Source organism: Egretta garzetta, unplaced genomic scaffold, assembly GCF_000687185.1.
Source record: "Egretta garzetta isolate BGI_Z169 unplaced genomic scaffold, ASM68718v1 scaffold215, whole genome shotgun sequence".
NCBI lineage: Eukaryota > Metazoa > Chordata > Aves > Pelecaniformes > Ardeidae > Egretta > Egretta garzetta.
Genome location: NW_009259719.1, coordinates 6,432,344 through 6,455,265, shown reverse-complemented (window position 1 = coordinate 6,455,265; position 22,922 = coordinate 6,432,344). Strand labels below are relative to the sequence as shown.

Sequence of the window (22,922 nt, the reverse complement as noted above, 5' to 3'; positions counted from 1 at the left end):
GACTAGTGTACATAAGCAGATCCTGGTTCTGCTCAGCTGGACTTTCCTTGTTCACCACCTCTACAGAACTGTTTGTGAGCCTTGCACTGACACTGTTGGTGATGTGGCCCCCTCCAAGAAGCTGATGACAGAAGGCTTCAGCCTAGCCATGCTGCACCAAAGGTTCATCATGAAGTGGTAGTTGCCTCAAATGCTCAAACAGCTCTGGGTCTTTTCAAGACAATTAATACGCTGCATGTTGTACAGCAGTAAAAGATTTGGCAAGGTCACTCTGGCATAACCATAGGCAGGTGGTGGCCTGTTTGTTGTCACCTTTACCTTTGTGTCCCTGATCATGTGCGCTTTGAGGTAGGAGGCCAGCACGTCCCGATGTTCTCTGCGGTACAGCCACTTCTGCCTTTTCTCCGAGAGGGCATTAAATGCAGCATCTGTGGGCCACAGCATGGTGAATGGTCTATGCCGGGTGTCACTAACCAGAGGAAGCAGCTCCGCGTCCTGCCCAAGAGAGGATGCAAAGAAAAAGCCACAAGCCAAAACTGAATGTGCACATGTACACACCACCTCCCCACAGAACAGCAGGAGTCAGGCCGCTCACCTGCAGCAGCTTGCTATAAATGGTGTATCCAAAGGCCTCTGCCACTTCTGTGATATTTTGCTGCAGAGGGAAGAAATCAAACAATCATCACTAAGAGGTCCCCCTCCAGGACCAGGAGCAGTGATGCAAGGGAGAAAACAGATGGTTAACAACTACAGTAGCTAAACACAACAAGTTTATCTCTGTCATCATCGTGCCAATGGATTTGGCCTGGTGAGTGCTGGCATTCAGCAGCTGCCACTTTTCTGATTCATCCTAGACACTGCTATGGCAGGAGCTGGGACGAATTTCAGCACTCGTGCTGTACAGAAAATGTGTTATTTACTGCAAAATGTAGGATCTATAAGCTCCTAGCACTTGTTTGAGGAGTACTAGAGAGACATTGGCAATCTCACACTGCAATCTGCTCTGCACTGGGAAAGGAGTGTGATGGTTGGCATGGGGCATGATCCTCCTGCCTACATCCAGTACTGTTGTTCCCTAGTGATGAGTCACAGCTCCTTCTGTCCCAGATATTGCTACACCACAAATGCTGTCACCTTCACAAGCCAAATCCATGCCCTCAGACATCCCCTACACAGCTAGGAAGAGGGAGGAAGAGCACCTCACGTGGCCTTGGGCTGAGGGTGGAGGTAGAAGGGCTAATCAGGGACAGCACTATCAGAGATGTTGGGAGAAAGATCCGAGCCCCATCCTCACCATGGCAGTTATCAGGGCACAGTCACGGCTTCAGACTTACCCCTGAGATCTTTGAGGAGATGTTACGGTCCACTAGGTCACTTGGAATGAGGATCTTGTTGATGAAATAAATGACCCCGTTCATGCCGATGATGTCACTCACAACCACTTTGGCTTCCTCATTGAGATAGATGCTATTCTGAGAGAGAAGGGATGCGATGAGGTATTCCCACCCACAGCTCTGCCCTATAAGCCACCTGCGGGCCCTAGGCAAGTCACTTGCTACAACCACAGTGGCCTTCAAATGACAGCACAAGTGACATCCTGCCAAGTGGGACAGGGAAGGGAACTGTGGCAGAAAACTACCTCTTTCACTGTGATCTTTATTTTGTGGCCAGATAAAGACGTAAGGGTCTCCTGGGCTTCCAGGTCACTGGACAGCAGTTTTCGGCAACCCACCATGTGGTAGCGAAGCAGGTCCCGGAGGAGACCTCTGCTCCTCCACTCCTCAAACTACAGAGAGAAAACAAAAATGAGCTCACACTGGGGACACTTTGCCTTGAAGGATTGGGGTGGGCAGACCCAGTGAGGGACACCTGGATTGCCCAAGCCCCCTCTGACCCATCCCTGCAGGAAAGCCAGTCCCCCCAAATGCAATGAATGCACAAAACCATTTAAGAGCTTTGGGAACTTTCAACCAGCTTGACAAAACCAGCATTTAGGTCCCCTGATGGAGAACAACCAACCACATTGGCCTTGAGGAAGTGACACCTGGGATACATGGTCACTGGGAATTGTTCCTTTACTGGGTGGATGAGGGGGGCACGGGAAAAAGGTTGGGACTAGTGGTGTGAAGCTGCACAATGGGACTTGTGAGAGATGGTATTAGGATTTAGCTGTTGGTCAAGAACCTGTCTGGTTCACAGGGACATGAATAAGGATCTCTCTTCCCTCATGTCTCCACTTGCCCCAGACATCCCACTTATTGGGACTAGAAGGGGGCAGAATGGCAGGGCCTGGGGCACAAGAGCAGGAATAAGAAGTTTTCATCACAGATGCCATGATGCCTTGCTGTTACCAGCCCCTAACAGCCATGGGTAATGAAAGTCACCATGCATCATTGATTTGGCACAGTGCCTCTGAGACAGGGGCTCCAGTAAGGGTCTCCTAACAACAGGAGCCATGTCCACCCCTGCCCAGATTGTCCCTGTAGTAAGCCAGCATCCAAATCTCTGCTCTTACACTGATGGAGAATGGGGGATGCCTTTAACCCTCTGCAGTGCAGCTCCTTTGCTTCATTTCACTGGGCAGAACAGCTCCAGAGGGGACATTGCCACGACTGGAGCTTGCCAAACACATGACGGCTCTTGGGATAGGAGGACACTTACCGTTGTGGTGTTTCCTACGAAATCTGTCCGTGGGACGAAGACAGTGAAAGGCCCTGCCCCACTGAGCTCCCTGATGTTTTCTGCCTACGGTAGAAGAGCATTTGTGGGAAGGGAAACAGAAAACATGGTTCCAGTTAGCAAGACCCTTTGCAGAAAACCCAAAGTGGATTTACACAGAGGCAGGGACAAAGGTGTTTGTTACCAACCAGGATCATCTTAAAGAACACGGATGCATCTTCAGTCCTTCCGAGCTCCTTAAACAAAGAGAAACAGCTAGTGTTAGCAGAGTCCTTTCCGCTTGCTCCTCACCAGCCAGCACGGTGACCTGCTCCTTCCACTCCAGGTCACTCTCCCACCCCAATGAGACACTGGTTCTCCTGACACACCATAGTGATCTTTCCCTCCCTCCCTTGCCAGCACCGTGGGTACAGATGACATGGAGGTTACAAAGCAGGCAGTGAACTCTGCCTGGACCATTCACATCGCAGATGCTGCAGGATGGAGTGGACAGAGGGATGAAAGCTGGCTGCTCCTGCATAGGTTTAACTGCCCCTGTGCTCATGGGACACCTCAAGTGCTTCACAAAACCTCTGCTTCAACCTCACTGTGCTGCCGCTATCAGTTCTGGGATGCTGTCCAGAGTGGCAGACATAGGCTTGGCCTATGTCCTCCCTCTCCTTACCACACTTTCAGTAAGAGCAGAAGCACAGAACTGAGTCCATCTCTTTTCTCCTGGCTCTGCTGTGGGGATGCCACCTTCTATTTGCCACTAGCAGAAAAGCTCACCAGTTTGCCCACGGACAGACGTTGTATTGGCAACAGAGCCAGAGATAAGACTGCTGCCCTCCAGACTGGATCCCAAGTCCCGGCATGGCAACAGGGGGCACCTGCCCTGATCCCACAGAGTGGGAGAAGTGGGTTCCCTTGGGGAAAAAAAAATTACTCCCATTTGCTTATAACTTTAAGAAAACAGCACCATGGAGGTATGGCCAATGCTTCTGACAGAGCAGCAGTGTTCACATCATGACTCCCTTTGGAGCAAAGTCACTTCACTGTGATTCTCTCCCACAGCTGGCACGCCAAAACCACCTACAGTTTATGGATAGTTTGCCTCAATGCACCTGTCTCCACTCCTACACCAAACCCACATCGATATGACACTACAGATCTGCTCACCTGCAGCTTACACTTGGAGGAGAGGGTTTGGGGCAGGGGGCCCAAAAACGAAAGATGCTGTGCATGCTTCTTACCTGATACACTTTGCCGCGGCAGGTGAAGCCATCTCCGACACTGTGCCAAGAGCAGGAGCAGTTTCGAGTGCCGGGGCCTGTGTACTTGCAGAGCCCAAAGGGACTACAGCCTCCGTTGTTCTAACAAGAAAAGCAAAAGTCTTGCATGGAGGGGCATCACCAACAATTTGAACGGCCATTTGCATGCAGGAGCTGCTAACTACATCCAGCCCAGTGGAAAGGAAATCATTCCTCCCATCTAGTGCCTTAAAATAAACCTCACCCAAATCCTCAAGGGCTTTTTCAGCACCAAATCCTCCCATGAAACAAGACTTTTGCACCTTACTTTGGAGCCCAGAGTGATGGCAAAACCCATGATTCAAAGAGATATTTTGACATGGCAGCAATGCCATGAGCACAGATTACTCCAGCTTTTGAGCATGTCCCACACAAAATGGATGCAGAGAAACAAGCCCACATGCCTCCAACCCTCTGTCACTGTTTCCACACTGCTTCTCCCACAAGAGGGAGCGCCAGGTGGCCGACAAACTTGCAGGTCATTGCAAGAGGCAGAGGAAACCAAACACACCAGGGATTGAAAGGCAAGACAGCCAGCTCTAAACAAGCAGCCTAACCCTGTTCTTGCTGTTAACTGTTGGGAGAAAGAACACTTCAAGGCTGTGGCCTTCACCTCTGGTAACAGCAAAATGCAGACATACTTGCTCACACAAGTTGATGGGGTTGCACTGGCTCACGCCATCCCCACTGTAACCAGGAAGGCAGTTGCAGGCAACCTGGAGGGAGAACAGATGCTCAGTCTGAAACTTGGACCAAATAAAGGAAACGCACAATGGCTGAGCTGGATGGAAAGCATGTGGGATAGCACCCATCGCTACATTCATGAGTAACCATGCACAAATCAACAATAAATATAACCCGAGACTGCCTTTAGCCTCTGGCCAACAGAAGACATCTGCCTTTAAGGAAACAGCGCTCTTTTCATGCCCTTCTCAGGCATCTTTTCTGTGTGGAAGGTAATAAGCACAAGGCAGTGCACAGCAATGGAAAGGACTGTCTCTAAGAGAATTACACAGCTGTGACAACCCCCATAATAATGTTGCCCTGACATCCATCTTACATACTCACCTTCCTTGGGCCTGTTTTAATGCATTCTGCATTGGTATGGCAGCCCCCATTGCTTTCGAGACAGAGATCAATTTCTGCAGCAAAACAATAAGGCCACATCACTGCTGAGAGCTGATCAAGGCAGCCGGGAATTGGTGACCCCAAAGAGGTATTGGGAAAGCTACAGGGAGGACATTCCCAGATTGGGAAATACTTGGTGAAAAAGTGACTTGCAATAGCAAAGGAATAGGGTTCTATTCCTGCAACATGTGGGTTTCTGTGTTGTAATAAACCTGCCCACAGAAAATCCCACATCTGCCTGGGTGTACTTTAAAGGATATGAGAGGACTGTACTCTCCCACAGCTCCACCTTCATCTCAGAGCACCACTGTGGGAGACTGCTCTCACCCTCTGTCTCTGGACCTCTCCATTACATGCATCAAGGCAAGAAACCTCTCAGGGCTCTTTTGGTTTCAGACCAAAGCATTGGCCTGAGGCCATCCAGCAAGACAGATGCCAAGGGCAGCGTGGGCTCCCTGCCCAGTTTTGGGTGGCACTGTGCTGGGACAGTGATGACCACTTCACTAATCATGACTTGGGAGAATGCTGAACACATACCTACAGGTATCTATGTACACACGTACATGTATGTGTGCATACACCTTGACAAAAAGAAGACAGCTGAATTAAGATCAGGCAGAAATTACTTGCTTTGAAATAATCACGGCATGAACAAAGTGGAAGGAGAATTTTGTTTTTTCAACACTTCAACCTGAAATTTTATTGCTTTTAGTCTGAAATTCCCCTTTGCACAGATGATGCCTCACCACTATCACCAAAATATGACCTGAGCACTCACCCATGCAGAGCGTCCCGTCCCCAGCGTAGCCTTCCTTACAAACACAGGTTCTCTCTCCTGGGGACACTTTAGTACACACAGCGTGTATGGAGCAGCCACCATGATCGATAGTGCATGGATCTATTTCTGTGACCACAAAAAAGATAAGCAGAATCAGTTCAGAGCATCTAGGAAAGATGAACTGTGCCAGAATGATCATCCATCTTAACAAAAATCACATCGTCTTATTAAAATCCCTTTGTTTCTTGATGAAACTGTAGGTCCTTTAAAGGGGCCTCATCTGGATTGGAGACAGGCAAGTCCACAAGTAATGCTGAGCTTAAGTAATCTCCAAATTGGACTAAGAAATCTTTCAGTCATAGAATTTGCTCACTGAGGACTAATGATTAGAAAAGAAAGAAAATATTTTCCTGTACAATGTAAATGTTCTGGGTTTTTTTTTCCCCCCCAGTCAATTTCAAACAAGGGCAATATTGAAAAGAAACTGTGATGTCTACCAGTGCTTTGACTGTTACAATTTTATCACTCTGAGTGTTCTTGTCTAGTTTGCTTTTGACATAGACCAAGTTTGTATGTGGCTCTAGAGCAGTATCACAAAATCCTAGCTCATTTTGGCTCAACTGCTGCACTGCTTCTACCCGATTTTGCCACAGCCAGCAAATAGGAGGAGCACAAAATTCTAGGGAATTGAAACATCCATATCCCAGGGATTCACGGTCAAAATTGTTGCCACCATTGCTGTGATATCAGAACTAATAAAATCCATTTATGTGCATCTCTCTCCACTGCCCTGCTACACTTGCCTGTCTTTTTATCACCCTCTTGCAGGCTCTAGCAACATCGAGAGCATCCTGTGTAAAACTCCAGACTGGAAAACTTCTCTACCAGGGCATGGTAGAGTTCATGGTGGATGACTGAGAGGAAAAGGAGTTGAATGATCTTTCCCCTGGCAACATCAGGCCATTTATTTCACAAACCAACCCCATGTCTTTGCAAGCCTTGAATCTTGCCCACACTTGCTGGACGTACCTGTGCAATGGGTCCCATTCCCTGTGTATCCAGCAGAGCAGAAGCACATAGGTGAGGAATCTGCAGAACTATTGAGGCAGCTGAAACAAGAAAGGGATAAACAATCACCGACAGCACCTCCTGATTTGCTCGACACTATACAAGTCTGGCATGTGCAAGTCAGAGTCCACACCGACCACAGGAGGAACATGCCTGAAGTTGCGGTATATTTCTTTACAGCACCAAATACTAAAGTCACACTGGCCAGGGAGCTGGCATCCAGGCACAGGCTTTGCACCTCACATAGTGCACATTCATCATGTCCATATGGTCCTGCACCATACAATGGAGATGGCTGGGTCCCAGTACCACAAGATAGGAGACCAGATAATGGATGGAGAAAGCAGCAAGAGGGAGTCATCACAGCCCATCAGCCTCTTTAATTTAATTCCTTGGCAGGGGGCAGGCAGGGCAGAAACGATTTGTCAGTGGATGTTTGATTTGCTCCATGAATAAGGCCAGACTGGGAGTACCTTGGAGTCTCTGCTTTCTCTCACCCACACATGCAGAAGGAACTTGGAAAGAATGTATGCTCAAACAGACAAAATCCTTTGGGAAAGTGGATGTGGCTTAGTACTAAAGAGTTCCCAAGATGGAACTGACATTTATGCACGTTTAATGAGCAGGCACCTCCTCCCAGCCCTCTGTGAAGCCCTAAACACAAAATCACCTCTATGTAAAACATACAAATAGACATGGCTTTCTCAGAATGACCCAGCCCCTCGTCTGTACTTACTTGGCCATTTGATGGCAAGTGTTGTTGCATAAGTCAATCCTGATTCCTGCAAGAGAAAACACAAACGTTACTTGGCATTTTCAATTTAGCACTTGATGTGGACATATCTGCCATCTGCAAACAGCCTCGCTGCCACACTTGCGGTGCCCTGACTGATGATGGGACACAGCAGAGGTTATGCTAACTCTCACACCCTACATGGTGTCAGGAAAACCTCATGCGATATATTTTCCAGCATTTTGCGATGGAGTGAATTTAATGTTCTCTCTCTGAGCTAATGGTTCAATTTGATCCTACCTGCATGGCCTACACATTGCTAGGAGTGAAACAAGGACTGAAACCTTGTTAATCCAGACACACAGGGACATTTGGCTTTGCCTCATTTGAAGCAAAAAGATGAACTTGTTTCATGCTTTACATTTACACTACGCAGGACAGCTCCACTCAATTTCCATTTTTAAATGCCCCCAAAACACTTCACTACAAAATCAATCTTTGTGAGCAAATTTTTAAAATCCCCAATTATTTAGGAGCTTATGTCACCCCTCCAGCCCAATGGTGATCATAATCCCAAATCCCAGGAGCAACCATCTTCAACATATTACTTTGACACACAATAACAGGTTAATTGAGAACTGCAGACCATGGCCTGAGCTCACCTAAATCAATAGGTGAGTAGAAAAAGCAACTCAGCAGACACACTAGGGCCCTTTGGGTGCCTCAAATCGAGCCCTGCCACCTTCTTAGGCATGTAACAGGAGCCATGGTCAACGCAATCTGGCTGGGAGCTTCCATCTCTCTCCCAGGGTGAGGTGCTGTTCTTGAGTTTTAGAGTTCATATGCTGTTGGGGAAGTCACACCACAAATGCAGCTCATGCACAGGAATGAGCTAGCACAGTCTGTTAAGCTTTCTGGGGGATGCAAAGCACGTGCAACTGTGGTCATCTTGCTCAGCTCACACAGATTTCTCTGCCAAAAAGGCAGTATTACACCATGGGCCCCTTCACACTCACTCACTTTCTTGGCAGGTAGGGCCCTTCCATCCTGGGAAACACTCGCAGCTCCCGTCCCCTTGCAGTCCGTCGTTACATATGCCATTGTCACAGGCACATTCTGCAGGGGAAACATAAACACTCATCAGACACTGTCAGACCAACCAGGTCTCACAAGCAGAGTCTCGCTGCCATTTCGCTTGCTGATCTGTTCCTAATCCAATGCACCAAGCTGCCATAAAAAAAAAAAAAAAAAAGTGTCACAGGAGTATCTCCTCTTGTTACCTCGCTACCAGGCCAAAAAGCCCAGGAACAGACCACCCACCCCTACTTTCTATAGTTTGGGTGGTGGCAGGATGAGCAGCATAGCACAGTCAGTCATGCCTTGGTTTGAGGACAAAAAACGGGGCCACTCCTCTGGCTGAGCACAACTGCTTACCCTACTGTCCCTCTCTCAGTGGCCTGCCAGCCATTTGCCTGTCTCAGAGGTCTTAGGACGTTTTTTCCCCCCAACACCCCTCCGGAGAGCTGAGATGTGGCCACTTTTCTCCCCTTGCAGGCAGGATGGTAGAGGCAAGCTGCAACAGCATCAGTCACCTGATTTGCAGTCAGCTCCATATCGGCCCACTTCACACATTTCGCAGGCAGTGCCGTGGAAACCCTCCAGGCATCGACACTCCCCACTGCCCTCGATGCCGTCCTGGCATTCCCCGTTCCCGGAGCACCACTGGCCTGGCTTCCCTGGGCACATCTCGCACATGTGTCCGTAGTAGCCGGGACAGCAGACTGACCTCTGGAGAACCAACAAGAACAGGTCGGGGTGAGCGGTTTCATGCAGCACAGACAAGGTACAGCTTTATTGGGGAAGCTACTCTACTTGGTTAACTACACGATAGCTATTATTTTTGACAAGAAATAATGACAAGAAAGGACAAGATGGGCATGGTTAGGACAGAGTGAGCCACCCAAAATGTAAAGCCTCATGTAAAGGTCTGCACTGCCACTTGAACAACACTGGCCACTTCGTAATGGAAATGTTCAGTCCTGTGCCCGTCCTATCTCCTGCCTGTGTCCCACCAGCGCAAGATTCTGATGGGCAGAGTAAGGCTCTGCCAGAAGGTGATTCATTCAGAAGCCTGATTTAACTGCTCTCATTTCTTTCTGCATGTACGTATTGAGAGAGGCAACCAAGATGGGACCAAGTTGGACAGTACAGATGAAGAGAAACATCCAACACAGAAGTGCCCAGTGAGGTAAAATGCTGACTGAAACTCTGACTGTGGTTACCATGTGTCCAACTGCTTCTCTCCCTTCTCCTCAGTTTCCCATTCCTATCAAACTTTCCGGGGAAATGCTTCAACACCTGTAAAAGCTCAAATTCACAGAGTGAATTATTACCTTCTTCAACCTTCTTTCTATAACCTTTCTTCAACTGTTTTCTCCCAGTCACACATTTTCACAAAACTGGTGGGGGCCATAATAGCTGAGAGTCCTTCTGCTCATCATTGTGGTTCGACTTCAATTAGTCATCAGTTATTCGGGAAGGCACATGCACAAGCAAAATACCATCTTTCATGCCTCATTTCCTTAGGAAACCAGACTACTAACATTCAACTCCTCTTCCGCCGCAGGACAAAACCCAAAGTAACAATACCAAAGCAGCAGACCACAATCCATCACTGTGCAGACATTTCCGCAGGTTTGTTTTTTCTCCAGTGTGCTCTATCTCCAGGATAGAGAATGGCTCCCAGATGAGCCCAGACTCAGCTACGCAATGTCACAAATGCAGCCAGGCCTTCAGCACAGGCTGTATTTCCAGGGCTGTATTTCTAATACCCATTTTGCTTTTGTCAAAATGAATCTGAGGCAAATGTTTTTCTTACCAGAGAAACTTTTGCACAGGTGAAATGGCAGCCAAGTATTCCTGTATCCCCAGAACGCAATTCACAGCGAGCGAGATTCTTGCTGCCTGGCAATTCCTGCAGGTATAATTAACATAGGTACAGACAGAAGATATTACAATATTTAGACAGATTGTACATTTTGGTGCATATGGTGGTGTTCTTGCCTAACAGAGGAATAATGCTTTTTATCCTACAGGAACAGGCCTAAAAATCTGTACTTCCCAGAGCTGAGACCAATAAGGCATCTCTAGATGTGAGGTCACCACACATAGTCTATTTTGTTATCTGCCAAATTCATGGTATACATGTCAGTATGAATACTGAGAAAAAGTGATTGGAAAATGTTGGATAATGAAGCCTAAGAAGCCAGATGTGGCTGCTAGGCAATTCATAGCCAGCATGGAGATGAAATGTTTAGTTGTTTTCCTCTCTGGAAATGTTTGTCACTCACTCACAAACAAGCTGCAGGCACAACCAGCCCATCTGTGTGAAAAAAACAATGGTCTGGGCTGGGAAATCACTATTGGCACCCCTGAACTGGCTTTGTTTGATGATAACATTGAAAGACTAAAGATCAAAAAAGACGTCTCTTTTTTCCCTCTAAGAGGGGAAACTCCCCAGACTGCATGCTCTAAAGGGCTCCTGGGATTCAGGCAAAGCCTGATGCCAGCTCCGTAAGGAGCCTCATGGCTCATGTTTGTGTTCTTCCTGCGTAAATCTCCCTTGGTGTCTGCTTTCTCTTACAAACCCTGCTAATGAATGAGCCACAGAGGATTCAAGGGCACATTTTTTTCAGGTTTCAAGATGACATCTATAGAGCAATAAAAGGACATCAAAGCACTATCTGCAAACAGTTTGTGAGATGTCACATGAATCAGAGACTCACCACAAGAACTGATCCAGGAGGACACTTGATCCCCTTCTCACACTTGCCGCATCTTGACTAGGGCACAGAGAACAGGACAAGTCACATGTGTGCTCTCTACCCTTGTCACACCAAGACACTAATCTTGAATTACTAATGGTGCTGGGACAAAGACAGAGACCTATTTATCTCTGTGGCTCAAAACACTGAAAGAAGAAAAATCATGATGCATGACCCTCAGGTCCTGGCTGCTATCAAAGACTTCACACAAGGTCTTATTTCTGCACTCCAGAGACCGTACCACAAAACAAACCAGAAGAGATTGCATATTACACTTCTTCTGAGTCTCTGAGCTGGGGTAGGGCTTTCTGCAGGCCTGGAGTTCCTTCAAAGAATGCAAGGCTACAGATACTTTTTTTTCTTATCTGTAAGAGGACAGGCCTGCCTCACTCTGACCCTGCAATCTTCGGATGGCCAAGAGCCACAAGATACATGCAGGCTAGACTTTGGCCATGACTCCCAGACAGACCACAGCATCTCTGAGGGCAGCATGTGGTCATGCCATGCAAGAATTGGGCTGGATTCTACTTGCACAGCTGAGTACCTGGGAGTCCCTGCACCAGTCTGCCCCATGGCTGGCACCGTGAGAGAACCCCAGCAAGTGAACTGATTTGCACAGGAGCTACATACAGCACAACGGCTGCACATCTGCTGCATAAGAAGTACAGAGTCTGAGGCTAGGAAGTCCCAAGTCTCCATGATGTCCCATTTCACCCGAGGCTCCTCTGGGGTCAGACCACAAGCTACTGTCTCATCCATGTGTATGGTGGTCAGCTCCTTGGCAATCATCATTACCTTTTGTATGGTGGTGGTATTTGCAGTGCAGCGATTCTTCTGTACCTGGAGGACCTGTGAAACCTCGATCAACATGCCGTTCCTCGTCTCAAGAAATTTTCCATCCAAAGGAATGTTATTGACGAACTTCTGCAAAGGAGAAGGAAATGGCTGAGATGATAACTTTCAACTCCTTTTGCATGGATTGCTTGACAGCTGGCAGCCAGCCAAAATAGGCAAGCTGAAAGGGTGTCCAAAACAGACAGGGGTGTATCCAGCCACCAGCCTTAGAAAGTGATAGGTCTAGCCAGATCCTCAAATGGCAGAACAGTCTTCCCTCCTTACCTGGGTGCTGTTTTGATAAAACATTAGCCAGTAGGAGAGTCCTAACATGCTGTTCTTATGGATTCCACTTCTCAAGTCCGTGGGCAAGAGCTTCTCTCCCAGTACAATGTGATATTGCACTGTCTCATTGTCCTAAATCCACAAAAACCCCAAATGTTAGGAATCTTTGGACATCCTAGGACTACAATTCAGTCAAAGGCATGAGAAGAGTTCCTAAGCAATCTAACAGCTAATTAATCCCACAGAGCCTAGTGACTCCCTATCACAGATGACTGATCACACCTGATGAGTCTGTTACTGGATGAAGTCATAAATGTTTTTTGGAACCTTTCAAAGGTTCAAAATTGCCACAGATATGCCACAGCCAGCCAGAAAGGGGAACATGTTGTGCCATCTATCCACATTCCAATCTACTCAGAAATTTGTATTTGGAGTCCAAATATTCTTTTCAGATCCCACTGCAACACGCCAGGAAACCCTCTGATTTCTCTCTGCCACATTTCTCCTAGCTTTTAGCATCAGATATGCTTCTCCTTTCCACGCTCAAATCCACTGAATTCAAGTTTATGATCTGAGAGTGTACATGCCCCTGCACTTACCACTATACATATTCAAACTGTAAGCAAGCAGTGAGCTTACCAACTGTGTCACATTGGCAGCACGGCAGTACTCCTCAATGGAATTATTTCCAGGAACAAAAACTGTGTATTTTTCAGAGGACTCAATTTTTCCAATGAGCTGGTATTGCTAAAAAATGTCCAAACAGCACCATTAGCAATTACACTTGTACTCACTAAAAGCAAAACTACACATGAAATCAATTAAAAAGGCAAGACCGCTAGAGGAAATGCTTGAAAACGGGATATACAACTTCTACTCAGCCACACACATCTAATTGCTTGCTCCTTCTCTCCTGGGCTGACATAAGTGCAGCTTCTTGATTACGGACAAGCCTTCCTTCTCCTCTAGGTTTCTCTAGAAAGCACGAGACTGCCTGCAGTAGACAGGTCATCTTCTACTTAATAACATGCCAATGATACAGAGATCTAACTGCAAGTATATAACCCTTTGGCTACTCAGGAGAGCTTTCCTAGAAGAACACTCTGGAATGGTAGGAAACGTGGTCTCTCTTTCCTCACCTGGCAGTCCAAATTTTGGCCCACCAGCACAGGGTGAGTTGGGCATTTGCTCAAAAGACAGTTCTGACAACCACAACAGTGCTCACATCAACTGCTTACCTGTAGCAACTCCTTGAATGCGCTGAATGAGGCAACTGTCTCAAGCTGTTTCTGCAGACCTGGAGGACTCGGTGGGATATCTCCTGAAGGTGGCAACAAAACCTGCGTAAAAAATGAGTTCATAAGCAAGGCTGGGCAAGGGGCTCTGGGGGAAATCACACTAGACTCCTGCCCTGCTTACAAGAAAGACAGTTAGAAACGGCCTCCTTTTACACAGTTCTGCAATAGCCTTAACTCTTCTTCGGTCAGCCAAGAGAAGAGGAACTGCCCTCCTGCTTGTCCTGGAGACAAATATTTTAAACATTAAACACTGCTGCACAGGAAACATCTGTCAGGACCTTGTGATGACCAAATATATTTTTGCCATTATATCCCTTCCTAACCATCCAGACATGTATTCCTCCTTTGCCCTATCACAGATGCTGCAACACAAACCTGCTGCTACAACGGCAGCATTTCCCAGTATCGCAAGTACCAACGTACCTTACTGAGGACATGAATAATGCCATTGCTGGCAGGGATGTCACTGACAACTATACTTGCGTTCTGGATGGTTAATACCTGCAAAAGTATCAGAGGGAGAAACCAAAGGATTAGAAAGTGCCAAGCAAGTTCAAAACAAATATATTGTTTGTTCAAGGTTGCACACGATGGATCTGGGTACAATTTTTAAAAGACGCCTGAGTTTGAAGGCATCGGTGTCCTATCCAGGCTCCACATGATACATCAGCTTTTAAGCAGTTTCATTTGATCCCGGTACACGTGCGTTATGTAAGAAACCCTTACGCTGCTCCTGGTGTTTATCTGCCATCTGGTCTGTGGGTTGAGGGTGGGCAATTCTGGCCTGTCGTACTTTTTGAGTTTTTCATGAGTGAAGATGCCTTCAAGAAAGTGGGCCCTGAAGGGAACAAAGGCAGGTAAAGAAAAGATTAGGGCACTGTTTGTAATAACAGGGAGATAAGACCATACCACCCAACATTCATCTCTCTCACATGAAGTAGTTAAGCATGTGGAGAGAATGATGGAGGGAATTACTTGTCCTGATGCCATCTGTGTCTACACGATAGGGAAAATCTCTCTCTGCAAATACATGAAAAACAAACCCACTTCCCATAACCTGTGGTCTTTTATGTTTTAAATGCCTACTAAATTCTTTGCCTGCTAGATATTTGATCTTGCTTCTATATTTATCTCAAGATAAATCTTTATTGGTCTTATACAAGCAGAAATCCGGCTCACAGTTTTCTTATTGTTTGGCAATATAAAGCAAAGGCAGGGGTCTCCTCATACCTGACTAAAAATGGCAGCACATAGGGGGTCAACCAGAAATCTTTCTCAGTCTCGCTCAAGTTTTTGATAGCTGCCTCTGATGGCACCAGGACAGTGACATTGGTTCCTGCTGGGATGCTGAAGAGAGATTTCTGTTGTCCAAAGCACAAAAATGAACAAATAAGACATGCCAGTGCCACATCTATACCACAAAATATAATCAACAGTCATCCCACGTATATGCTCCAGCAGCACAGCAGGCCTCCTGTGTGTGGCAGGTAAATGCTGTTGGCAATCAATGAATGTCACAGATGGTTTATCCAAAACAGTTGTCACCTGTCTGCCAAGGGAAAACCTGCTGCTTTAAGCCCTACTTCCATACTTGAATGAGTCTTCAAATCCATTCAATCATATCCATAAATCCTTTCTGAACCCTCAACATCAGTTTTGGGGGTGGGACCAAGATTATTCCTGGCAAATATGTATGCAGCAGAACAGGTAAGCTAAAGCTCAACTAGATGCCATACATCATAGCATGCTTCCACAGACTTGGCTGCAGTTTGTGGAGCATCTCTGTTGTTGCCACATGGGAGACAAGGAAGCAGTAACAAGAAATGGAACATACATACAGTCTAACTTCTCAAAGCATGCTCTTTGAAAAATAGCTGTTATAATGCTACCCCTTTTTCTTTCCCTTCCATGCTATTTTATGATGGCCAGGAGTTACAGATGATACAACCATGAAAACTAAGTGTAACACAGCCCCATCTTCCTCTGGTGCTAGAAACAAGGCCCCCAAAACACACTCACAACCCTCACTCTATCACAAACTCATACATGCCTCCTCTGTAACAATTTCTACTTTCACTATTGTTTTGGTTTTCTCTAATGAAGAAGATAAATGGAGTTGTTCTTTCTCTAACAGCAGTGTTCACAGAGACTTCACTTCCACCAAATTTACCCGTGCCGGCTGTTCTTACCTTAAGCCAGTTGTAGAAGCCTGCGAAGTGGGAATTACTGGCCAGCTCCTTCCAAACAGAAACAACAGAAGGGTTACCCCTGCTGAGCCTGGGCTGCAGGGCTGGGAGACCCAAGGTGGGGAAAAGGAGCCCCTTTGCAATACCAAATCTGGCAATAATGACTTAGACATTCCTCTCTCACCTTATGTGAGATCTCACTGCTACAGGCACTGTGTATCATGGGGAGGGATGGGCACTCCTAAAACTACACTCTAGCCATTAGAAAAAATATATTCCCAAATAAACAAACTTTTTCAACTCATTTGCAATTGCTCGTGTTTACCAGGGACAGGGATTGAATCCACAATGGCCTCTGGTATTTCTAATGACAGAAAACGGGCCTAGCAGCTCTGACCAGAAAAACTTTCCAAACAACAAAAAAAAGATGACTTATTGCACAGGAAAGACAGGGGTGAAGCAGCTTAGAAATTATTGCCAACAGTTTCATGAACAACCTGGCCGTGGCACCAGTTCTGTCTCTGTGGCCTTGGGCAGACACACGTGCTGTGCTGTCAGCCTGGTGCTGGGAGGAGTCAACTTAGGTAACAGAAAAAGAAAGTAAGAGCAGAGCCATTTCTTTCCAATGTCAGAAAAAATCTCAGACATTTGCTTTTTACTCACTTTTAGAATGTCCCCATAACATGTCATGCCATCCCCCATGTAGCCCTGAGGGCAAGCGCAGGATCTCTCTCCTCCTCCAAGGTGCACACACAAAGCCTGCAAATACAAGGAAAGAAGAAATCAGAGAGCAAACATAGGTTATGCAGTGTTACACTGATCTAGGAACTGAATTCTGGCCTCCCATGGCCTGGGCTAGAGGAGCACACAGAAGCGCCTTCCTCCTGTTGCCTTTACGGCTGCACTGAATTTATACCTCATGCAGCAAAGCCTAGGTGATGGCTTTGGTCGTGTGAACTCACAGAAATCAGAGGATCCACTTGGGTAAATCAGAAACCTCAGTGGCATGCCAATAAGATGATGTAACATAAATCCTTGCAATTCTCTCAATGACATGGCTGAAAAAACTCTTCCAGGGAGCAGAGGAACTTCCACTGCCATGCCAGCCTTGGGACAGCACTTCAGTTACTCACCAAGTCATGGCAGCCACCGTTGTCCATGAGGCATGGGTTGATTGGATCACAGTTGTGGCCATCACCAGCATAACCCCTCTTGCAGACACACTTGCTCTGCAAGAAAGAGACATTTCAATTTCATAGACCTATCAGACCGTCCTCATTTGCTACCCAAAAAAGGCCTAAGGCAGCAAAACCTATTCACAATTTATTTTGCCAAGTTTTCTTCCTGGTCCCTCACAACACCTGGAAATGTGGAGATATTTCCTTAGCAGGGCATCATCCTCTGTCACAGTACACATGCTCCCTGATTACTCAAGCACATTGATCCCTTGCACTGCTTGGCTGTGGGGGGGTTATTCGAAGATGATGGCTTCCATCTTTATTTCCAGCTTTTCAGGGAATGACGTGCAAATCTCACCTCACTAAAATCTGCTAAAGATTTGGCACCTTTTCTTAGCACGTTGTCCAATGTTCCCCTGGTTCGGTGGGGAGAAGCACCTTGAGAAGCAGCATCCCGAGAAGCCACCTCTCCTGCATGCCTTCCTCCCACCTCAAGATGCCCAACTGCCAGCCCAGCTCCTTCCATCTGCAGCTGCACATGCCTTTCTGTATATTTTAGCATTTCCAAGAGATAATGCCGTGATCTGGGAACAAGGGGAACACAGCAACTGATGCCTTATACCAAGGCATATTGTGGAGTGTAGCCTCGTCCCTTTGCTGCATAAAAGTTTCAGAGTAGAGCAGCAGCCTCAAACACATCAGTGCATTTCACCTCATGCAAGCACACTGTGTGGTTTTAGCTGCAGGAAGTGTTTCTGGCAGCGACAAGCAGGTTTTGCTGCTGACCAGCCCAATTTCTACCTCTGGCAACCCCAAGCCATTTCAGAGCAGCTTAGGATATGTTAAGTCTGCCATCAAACCACTTCACATACCTGGCCAGGGCCAATATAAACACAGTCGGCACTGATGTGACAGTTCCCTCTGCTCTCCAGCATGCAGTTGTCTATAGCCACACAGGTCTTGCCGTCCCCGGTCCAGCCCGTGTTGCACTGGCAGGTGGCGGTGCCGGGGCCCGTACTGGTGCACAGGGCCTTCAGGAGAAGGGAGAGAAAAAGAATTACATGCAGCAGAAGAAGGGAGGGAGTAGGTGCGAATACAGCAACAAATCTCCTTCATCAGACTGTGGAGAGTTTCTGAATGACCAACTCGACTGCAGCACTGGGGGTGGAAGCATCTCCAGAAAAGTCCTAGACAACTTCACAATAAAGTGACTCTGGAAACATTTAGTGTTTTCAGAGAGGCAGACACTTGTGTCTAGGGTGGCTCAGAACACCCAGGGCATTCCCTACCATCTTGTAAAGTTTTTCCATTACAGAAGAAATATTCCCTGAAGAAGAGGAGCACGATCTCCTTCCTGGACATACAGGATCAATGATGGAGGGCAGATCTCTGCCAGTGCCATCCTATTTCCTTCTACACAGCCCAATGTGTTCCTCTCACTGAGGGGTCTAAATTATGATGAGGTCTGACCATTTGGCAGTCATTTCCATCATAAAGCATCACAGTTCTTTACTAAGGATAATAATGTACAGTTGATGATTGCTAGAAATACGAGTAGGAGCTCACAGCTAAGCTACATTCTGAGCACAGCAACAGAGAAACTAACACACATTAGAAGAACTTAAGGGGAAAATCAATACAAACCAAAAATTATCTGTAGAGCTTATCTATAGCTGCCTGCCAAAATAAGTGCTGCAAAGCAGCCAAGGTCTTCCTGGGGTGTTTCATCTTAGCACCAACCCAAGTGATTGACATCCTTATGATGACTGATGACTGTGTCAAGGTACCTGTTATTCCACCCCATCTTACAGGCAGGGAAAGATAGCACACAAAATGCATAACAGCCCCAGGAGTCCTGGATCCCTGCCATAACTGATAGGGGCTGCTTCTCCACACTTCGGCAGTCTGACCCCACTTACATTCTGTGAGCAGCCTCCTCGTTCTGGCTGACTGCACAGATCGATGGGCTGGCAGGAAAACCCATCACCTTCGTATCCATCCATGCAGATGCACCTTAAAAGTATAAGCACAAGAAAGACACAGAGCAGCTCCTTCTGAAAGCCAGCAGAGAGGGAAAAGGCAGTTTGAGTCTCTTAAGCAAGCAAGAACCTGACTTTGATTTCTAGCAGGTTGGCTACATTACTCAAACAATCCTGTGCACCAAATATGCAGACATACATACACAATTACAGGGCTGGCAGCCTCACAGCTGCTGTGTGCCTATACAATTACACTGTGCCCACCTGAATGTGTACGCCAGAAAGACTGACCTTGCTGTGTCATTGAGGCTGCAGACAGCATTCTGGTGGCAGTACTGGGACAGCCCGCTCAGACCACAGTTCTTGGATGTCTTGTCACAGAATTTCCCAGTATAGCCTTCCTTACAGGACCAGGACTGACACACACCACCGCTGCCAGGCCTGTTGTCACAGACACCATGGACACAGCCACAATCTGTCAAGCACATGGAGTAAGATCAGTTAACTACAAAAATTCCAGAATCCACCACAGTGATGACAGTATTTTGTAGATTCCCAACTTTCCTCCACAACCTCTTGTAATACCAAATGATCATCCCATGAGGGGGATGATCTTGACAGATGGATGTCTGCTGAAGAGACATCTGTCATAACTCAAAACCTGGCCAGGGAACAGATCCTGTGACCGTCCATGTTTTTCATGGACTGTAAGGACAGGCTCAAATTTAGGCTATCAAGCTCAAGGTCCTTGTCAACTGTCTTTTCTTTCCTAGCAGGAGAGATCTAAATTGAAGTCCCACACCTAAATTTGGCTGATGTTTCTCAGACTCCCATCACCACTGTCATATCAGCCATGTTTACTCCACTGTTGTTTGAAGGGACACCCATGATGCTGGTCTTGCCAGAAGGTATTCCAGGATACATGAACCTGCACTATATACTTCCCCTACAATTTTCTTCTAGTCCCTTTACCAGAATTACCAACCTTCATCACAGTTCTCGCCATGCTTGTTTGGGTTTGAACAGATGTGGCAGGCTATTCCTTTGAAACCTTCAAAGCAGTGACAGTTGCCATTCCCTTGTATTCCATCGCTGCACTGGAAGGAAAACAAAAAGAAAACCGAAGACATTGAAACTCAGGGAACGAAGGCAAAGCCAAGGCTTTGGTATCTATCAAAGGCACTTTGATATTTGCAGTAAAAAACAGGAATTTGAAGAGTGGTAGTAATACAAAATCCCACACAGCCAGAGCTGTCCCCAACAGCCATGACATGACTCATGTTAGAGCTCAAGATAGAAAACCCGCTGAGTACGTGTCATTCTCCCTGGATTTTCTGCTTCCACCACTGTGGGCTTAGCCCTGGAGCACTACACTCTCTAACCACCCTGTCTTAACTGCTCATTGCAACACAGCAGGACCTTTTATACTTACATTTCCCCGGCCATAACATGGACTGGAAAATCCCCCTGGGCATGGCATGCAGTCTGGACCAAAGAATCCTCTGCAGCATCCAGGTTTCTGAAATGAAAGCAAAATTGGTAAGGTATGACATGACTGTCAAGGTTTAACCCAGCTGGCAACTAAGCACCACGCAGATGCTCGCTCAGCTGCCCCCCTCCCTCAGTGGGATGGGGGAGAGAATCGGGGAAAAAAAAGGAAGACCCGTGGGCTGAGATAGAGACAGTTTAATGAGAGAAAAAAATATCAATAGTAGTAATGATTATGGTAAGAGAATATACAGAATATACAAAACAAGCGATGCACAATGCAATTGCTCACCACCCGCTGACCGATGCCCAGCTCATCCAGAGCAGCGACCACTTTCCCCCTGACCAACTAACTCCCCCCCGAGCATGACATTATAAGGTATGGAATAGCTCTTTGGTCAGTTTGGGTCAGCTGTCCTAGCTATGCCCCCTCCCAGCGTCTTGTGCCCCTGGCAGAGCAGGGGAAGCTGAAAAAGTCCTTGAGTAGTCTAAGCACTACTTAGCAACAACTAAAACATCAGGGTGTTATCAACATTCTTCTAGTACTAAATCCAAAACACAGCATTATGCAAGCTGCTATGAAGAAAATTAATTCTATCCCAGCTGAAACCAGGACACATGACTTAATAAGAATTGCCTGGAGCCATCCTGCCCTCGTAATTCTGAAATCCTGGTCCTCCTCTCTGCTATGAACTGAAATGGGCTGTATCATTTTGCATCTGTGTTTCTAGGAGCTCCTGCACTTAAATTATTTTTCAACAATACCCCCCTCTTTCTGCTCACAGCCTATTCTTCTCAGAATAAATCACTGTTTTCTGCTCTCTCTCTGACTTCAATGAATAGGGCCCATGTTTTCTAAGAGCTTTTATTTCTTTAAAAGTGCTGGCCCACTCACTCCTACTTTATCCTTGCTGAGGGGACTGTGCTCCTTTGGAGTGATGTAGCAGTCCTGGATCACAGGCCTTGTCATGACTGATCAACAGAAGAACAATCACAAGACAATCAACAGTATTTAATGAGACACCCACAAACCATTCCATATAGTTGGCACTGTGAGAGCTCAGGAGCTGCAGACAAACCTGAGGTCCATAAACAGTATTACTAAGGGCAACTTTCCCGAACCATGTGACAGTGTTTCATAAACAGGATGCAATCACTTCACAGCTTACAGCACTTCCCCTGTGCTCAGCTTCCTTTGGGAGAAATGCTAAAAGCAGGGCACTATCAGAGAAAACGTGCCACAGCTAACACTGCACCATTTGTCTCATGGCTTCCTCCAGCTTGGATAGTTGCAGCTGGCCTGCTTTATTTTATTTATTCATTGTACTCAAGTTTAACTGAGCTGCTTTCCAACATTTGCAGCAGGTTGGTACTCTGTGTTCTCTGTTTGCCAAAGAAAAAGCAGGTAGCCAGTTCATGTGATGGTCCTGGGGACAGCCCTTTGCATGGGACAGCCCTCCTTTTGCTCCCATCCAGCCCTCTCTCAGCTCATGGAGTCAGAGCTCTTCTTGATGAATGAGGAAGCACAACACTGTGCTCCTTTCAAAGGGAATGTGGTCTATTACACTCACCGTCACCGTTTGATTGCAGTACCTGGCGCACCCTTTCTTCAGGACATTCAGGCCTTGTGGATCATGGATGTAGACACATTCTTTCGGAAAGAGCGTTGGTTCCTGTACAAACAAAACAAGTCATCAGCACTGTAACCTTCCCTTCTGCTCTTTTTGCTGCAGAGAGCAACTATGCCTATCTCTGAGCTGAGGAAGTTCACAGAGAAGCCAAGGTGAATGAGACACCATTATGAGAGAAGGGGTTAAGGGAATCTTAGTAGATAAGATGCTGCGTAATAATTGTCTAGATTGCTGTGTAGCTCAGAGAATCAAATTAATAGATAGCGCTCAAATGTTTTGCTAACTATTGTGCGAACTAACTGACGCAGGAAGATTTGCGGCTCCTTATGAAGGACAGTTCTTGATAAGAACCAGGAATTTGCCTTAAGAACTGGCTTAAACCGACCCTGCAGTTTGGACAATAGCAAAGGAGCAACTGAGTGCACAAGAACAAGGGGTTACTAGCGGTGATGAAGAGGAGCCATCAACCTTCATCCCCACGACCCCCACGACCCCGACGACTGCCACAAGGAGGCACTGAGCAAGCCCAGTAGGGAGGTACTTA

At 46.7% G+C, this 22,922-nt stretch overlaps 1 protein-coding gene across 1 annotated transcript in view; it reads right to left on the bottom strand.

The window, feature by feature from the left end:
* Positions 1-22,922, bottom strand: part of STAB1 (stabilin 1) — a 68,214-nt gene that overhangs the window by 9,863 nt on the left and 35,429 nt on the right. The window contains exons 21-52 of the mRNA XM_035894671.1: positions 22,319-22,420; positions 20,692-20,778; positions 20,245-20,356; positions 19,551-19,734; positions 19,200-19,293; positions 18,153-18,311; positions 17,236-17,331; positions 16,766-16,861; positions 16,106-16,153; positions 15,147-15,277; positions 14,643-14,754; positions 14,340-14,417; positions 13,857-13,958; positions 13,258-13,365; positions 12,619-12,750; positions 12,295-12,423; positions 11,461-11,517; positions 10,554-10,649; positions 9,268-9,463; positions 8,696-8,791; positions 7,679-7,724; positions 6,904-6,983; positions 5,875-6,000; positions 5,037-5,110; positions 4,610-4,684; positions 3,912-4,031; positions 2,868-2,915; positions 2,662-2,745; positions 1,640-1,786; positions 1,335-1,472; positions 596-655; positions 319-495 (exon numbers count right to left, since the gene is read on the bottom strand). Coding sequence (XP_035750564.1) covers positions 319-495; positions 596-655; positions 1,335-1,472; positions 1,640-1,786; positions 2,662-2,745; positions 2,868-2,915; positions 3,912-4,031; positions 4,610-4,684; positions 5,037-5,110; positions 5,875-6,000; positions 6,904-6,983; positions 7,679-7,724; positions 8,696-8,791; positions 9,268-9,463; positions 10,554-10,649; positions 11,461-11,517; positions 12,295-12,423; positions 12,619-12,750; positions 13,258-13,365; positions 13,857-13,958; positions 14,340-14,417; positions 14,643-14,754; positions 15,147-15,277; positions 16,106-16,153; positions 16,766-16,861; positions 17,236-17,331; positions 18,153-18,311; positions 19,200-19,293; positions 19,551-19,734; positions 20,245-20,356; positions 20,692-20,778; positions 22,319-22,420 — 3,390 coding nt within the window. The remainder of the gene's footprint in view (positions 1-318; positions 496-595; positions 656-1,334; positions 1,473-1,639; positions 1,787-2,661; positions 2,746-2,867; positions 2,916-3,911; positions 4,032-4,609; positions 4,685-5,036; positions 5,111-5,874; positions 6,001-6,903; positions 6,984-7,678; positions 7,725-8,695; positions 8,792-9,267; positions 9,464-10,553; positions 10,650-11,460; positions 11,518-12,294; positions 12,424-12,618; positions 12,751-13,257; positions 13,366-13,856; positions 13,959-14,339; positions 14,418-14,642; positions 14,755-15,146; positions 15,278-16,105; positions 16,154-16,765; positions 16,862-17,235; positions 17,332-18,152; positions 18,312-19,199; positions 19,294-19,550; positions 19,735-20,244; positions 20,357-20,691; positions 20,779-22,318; positions 22,421-22,922) is intronic.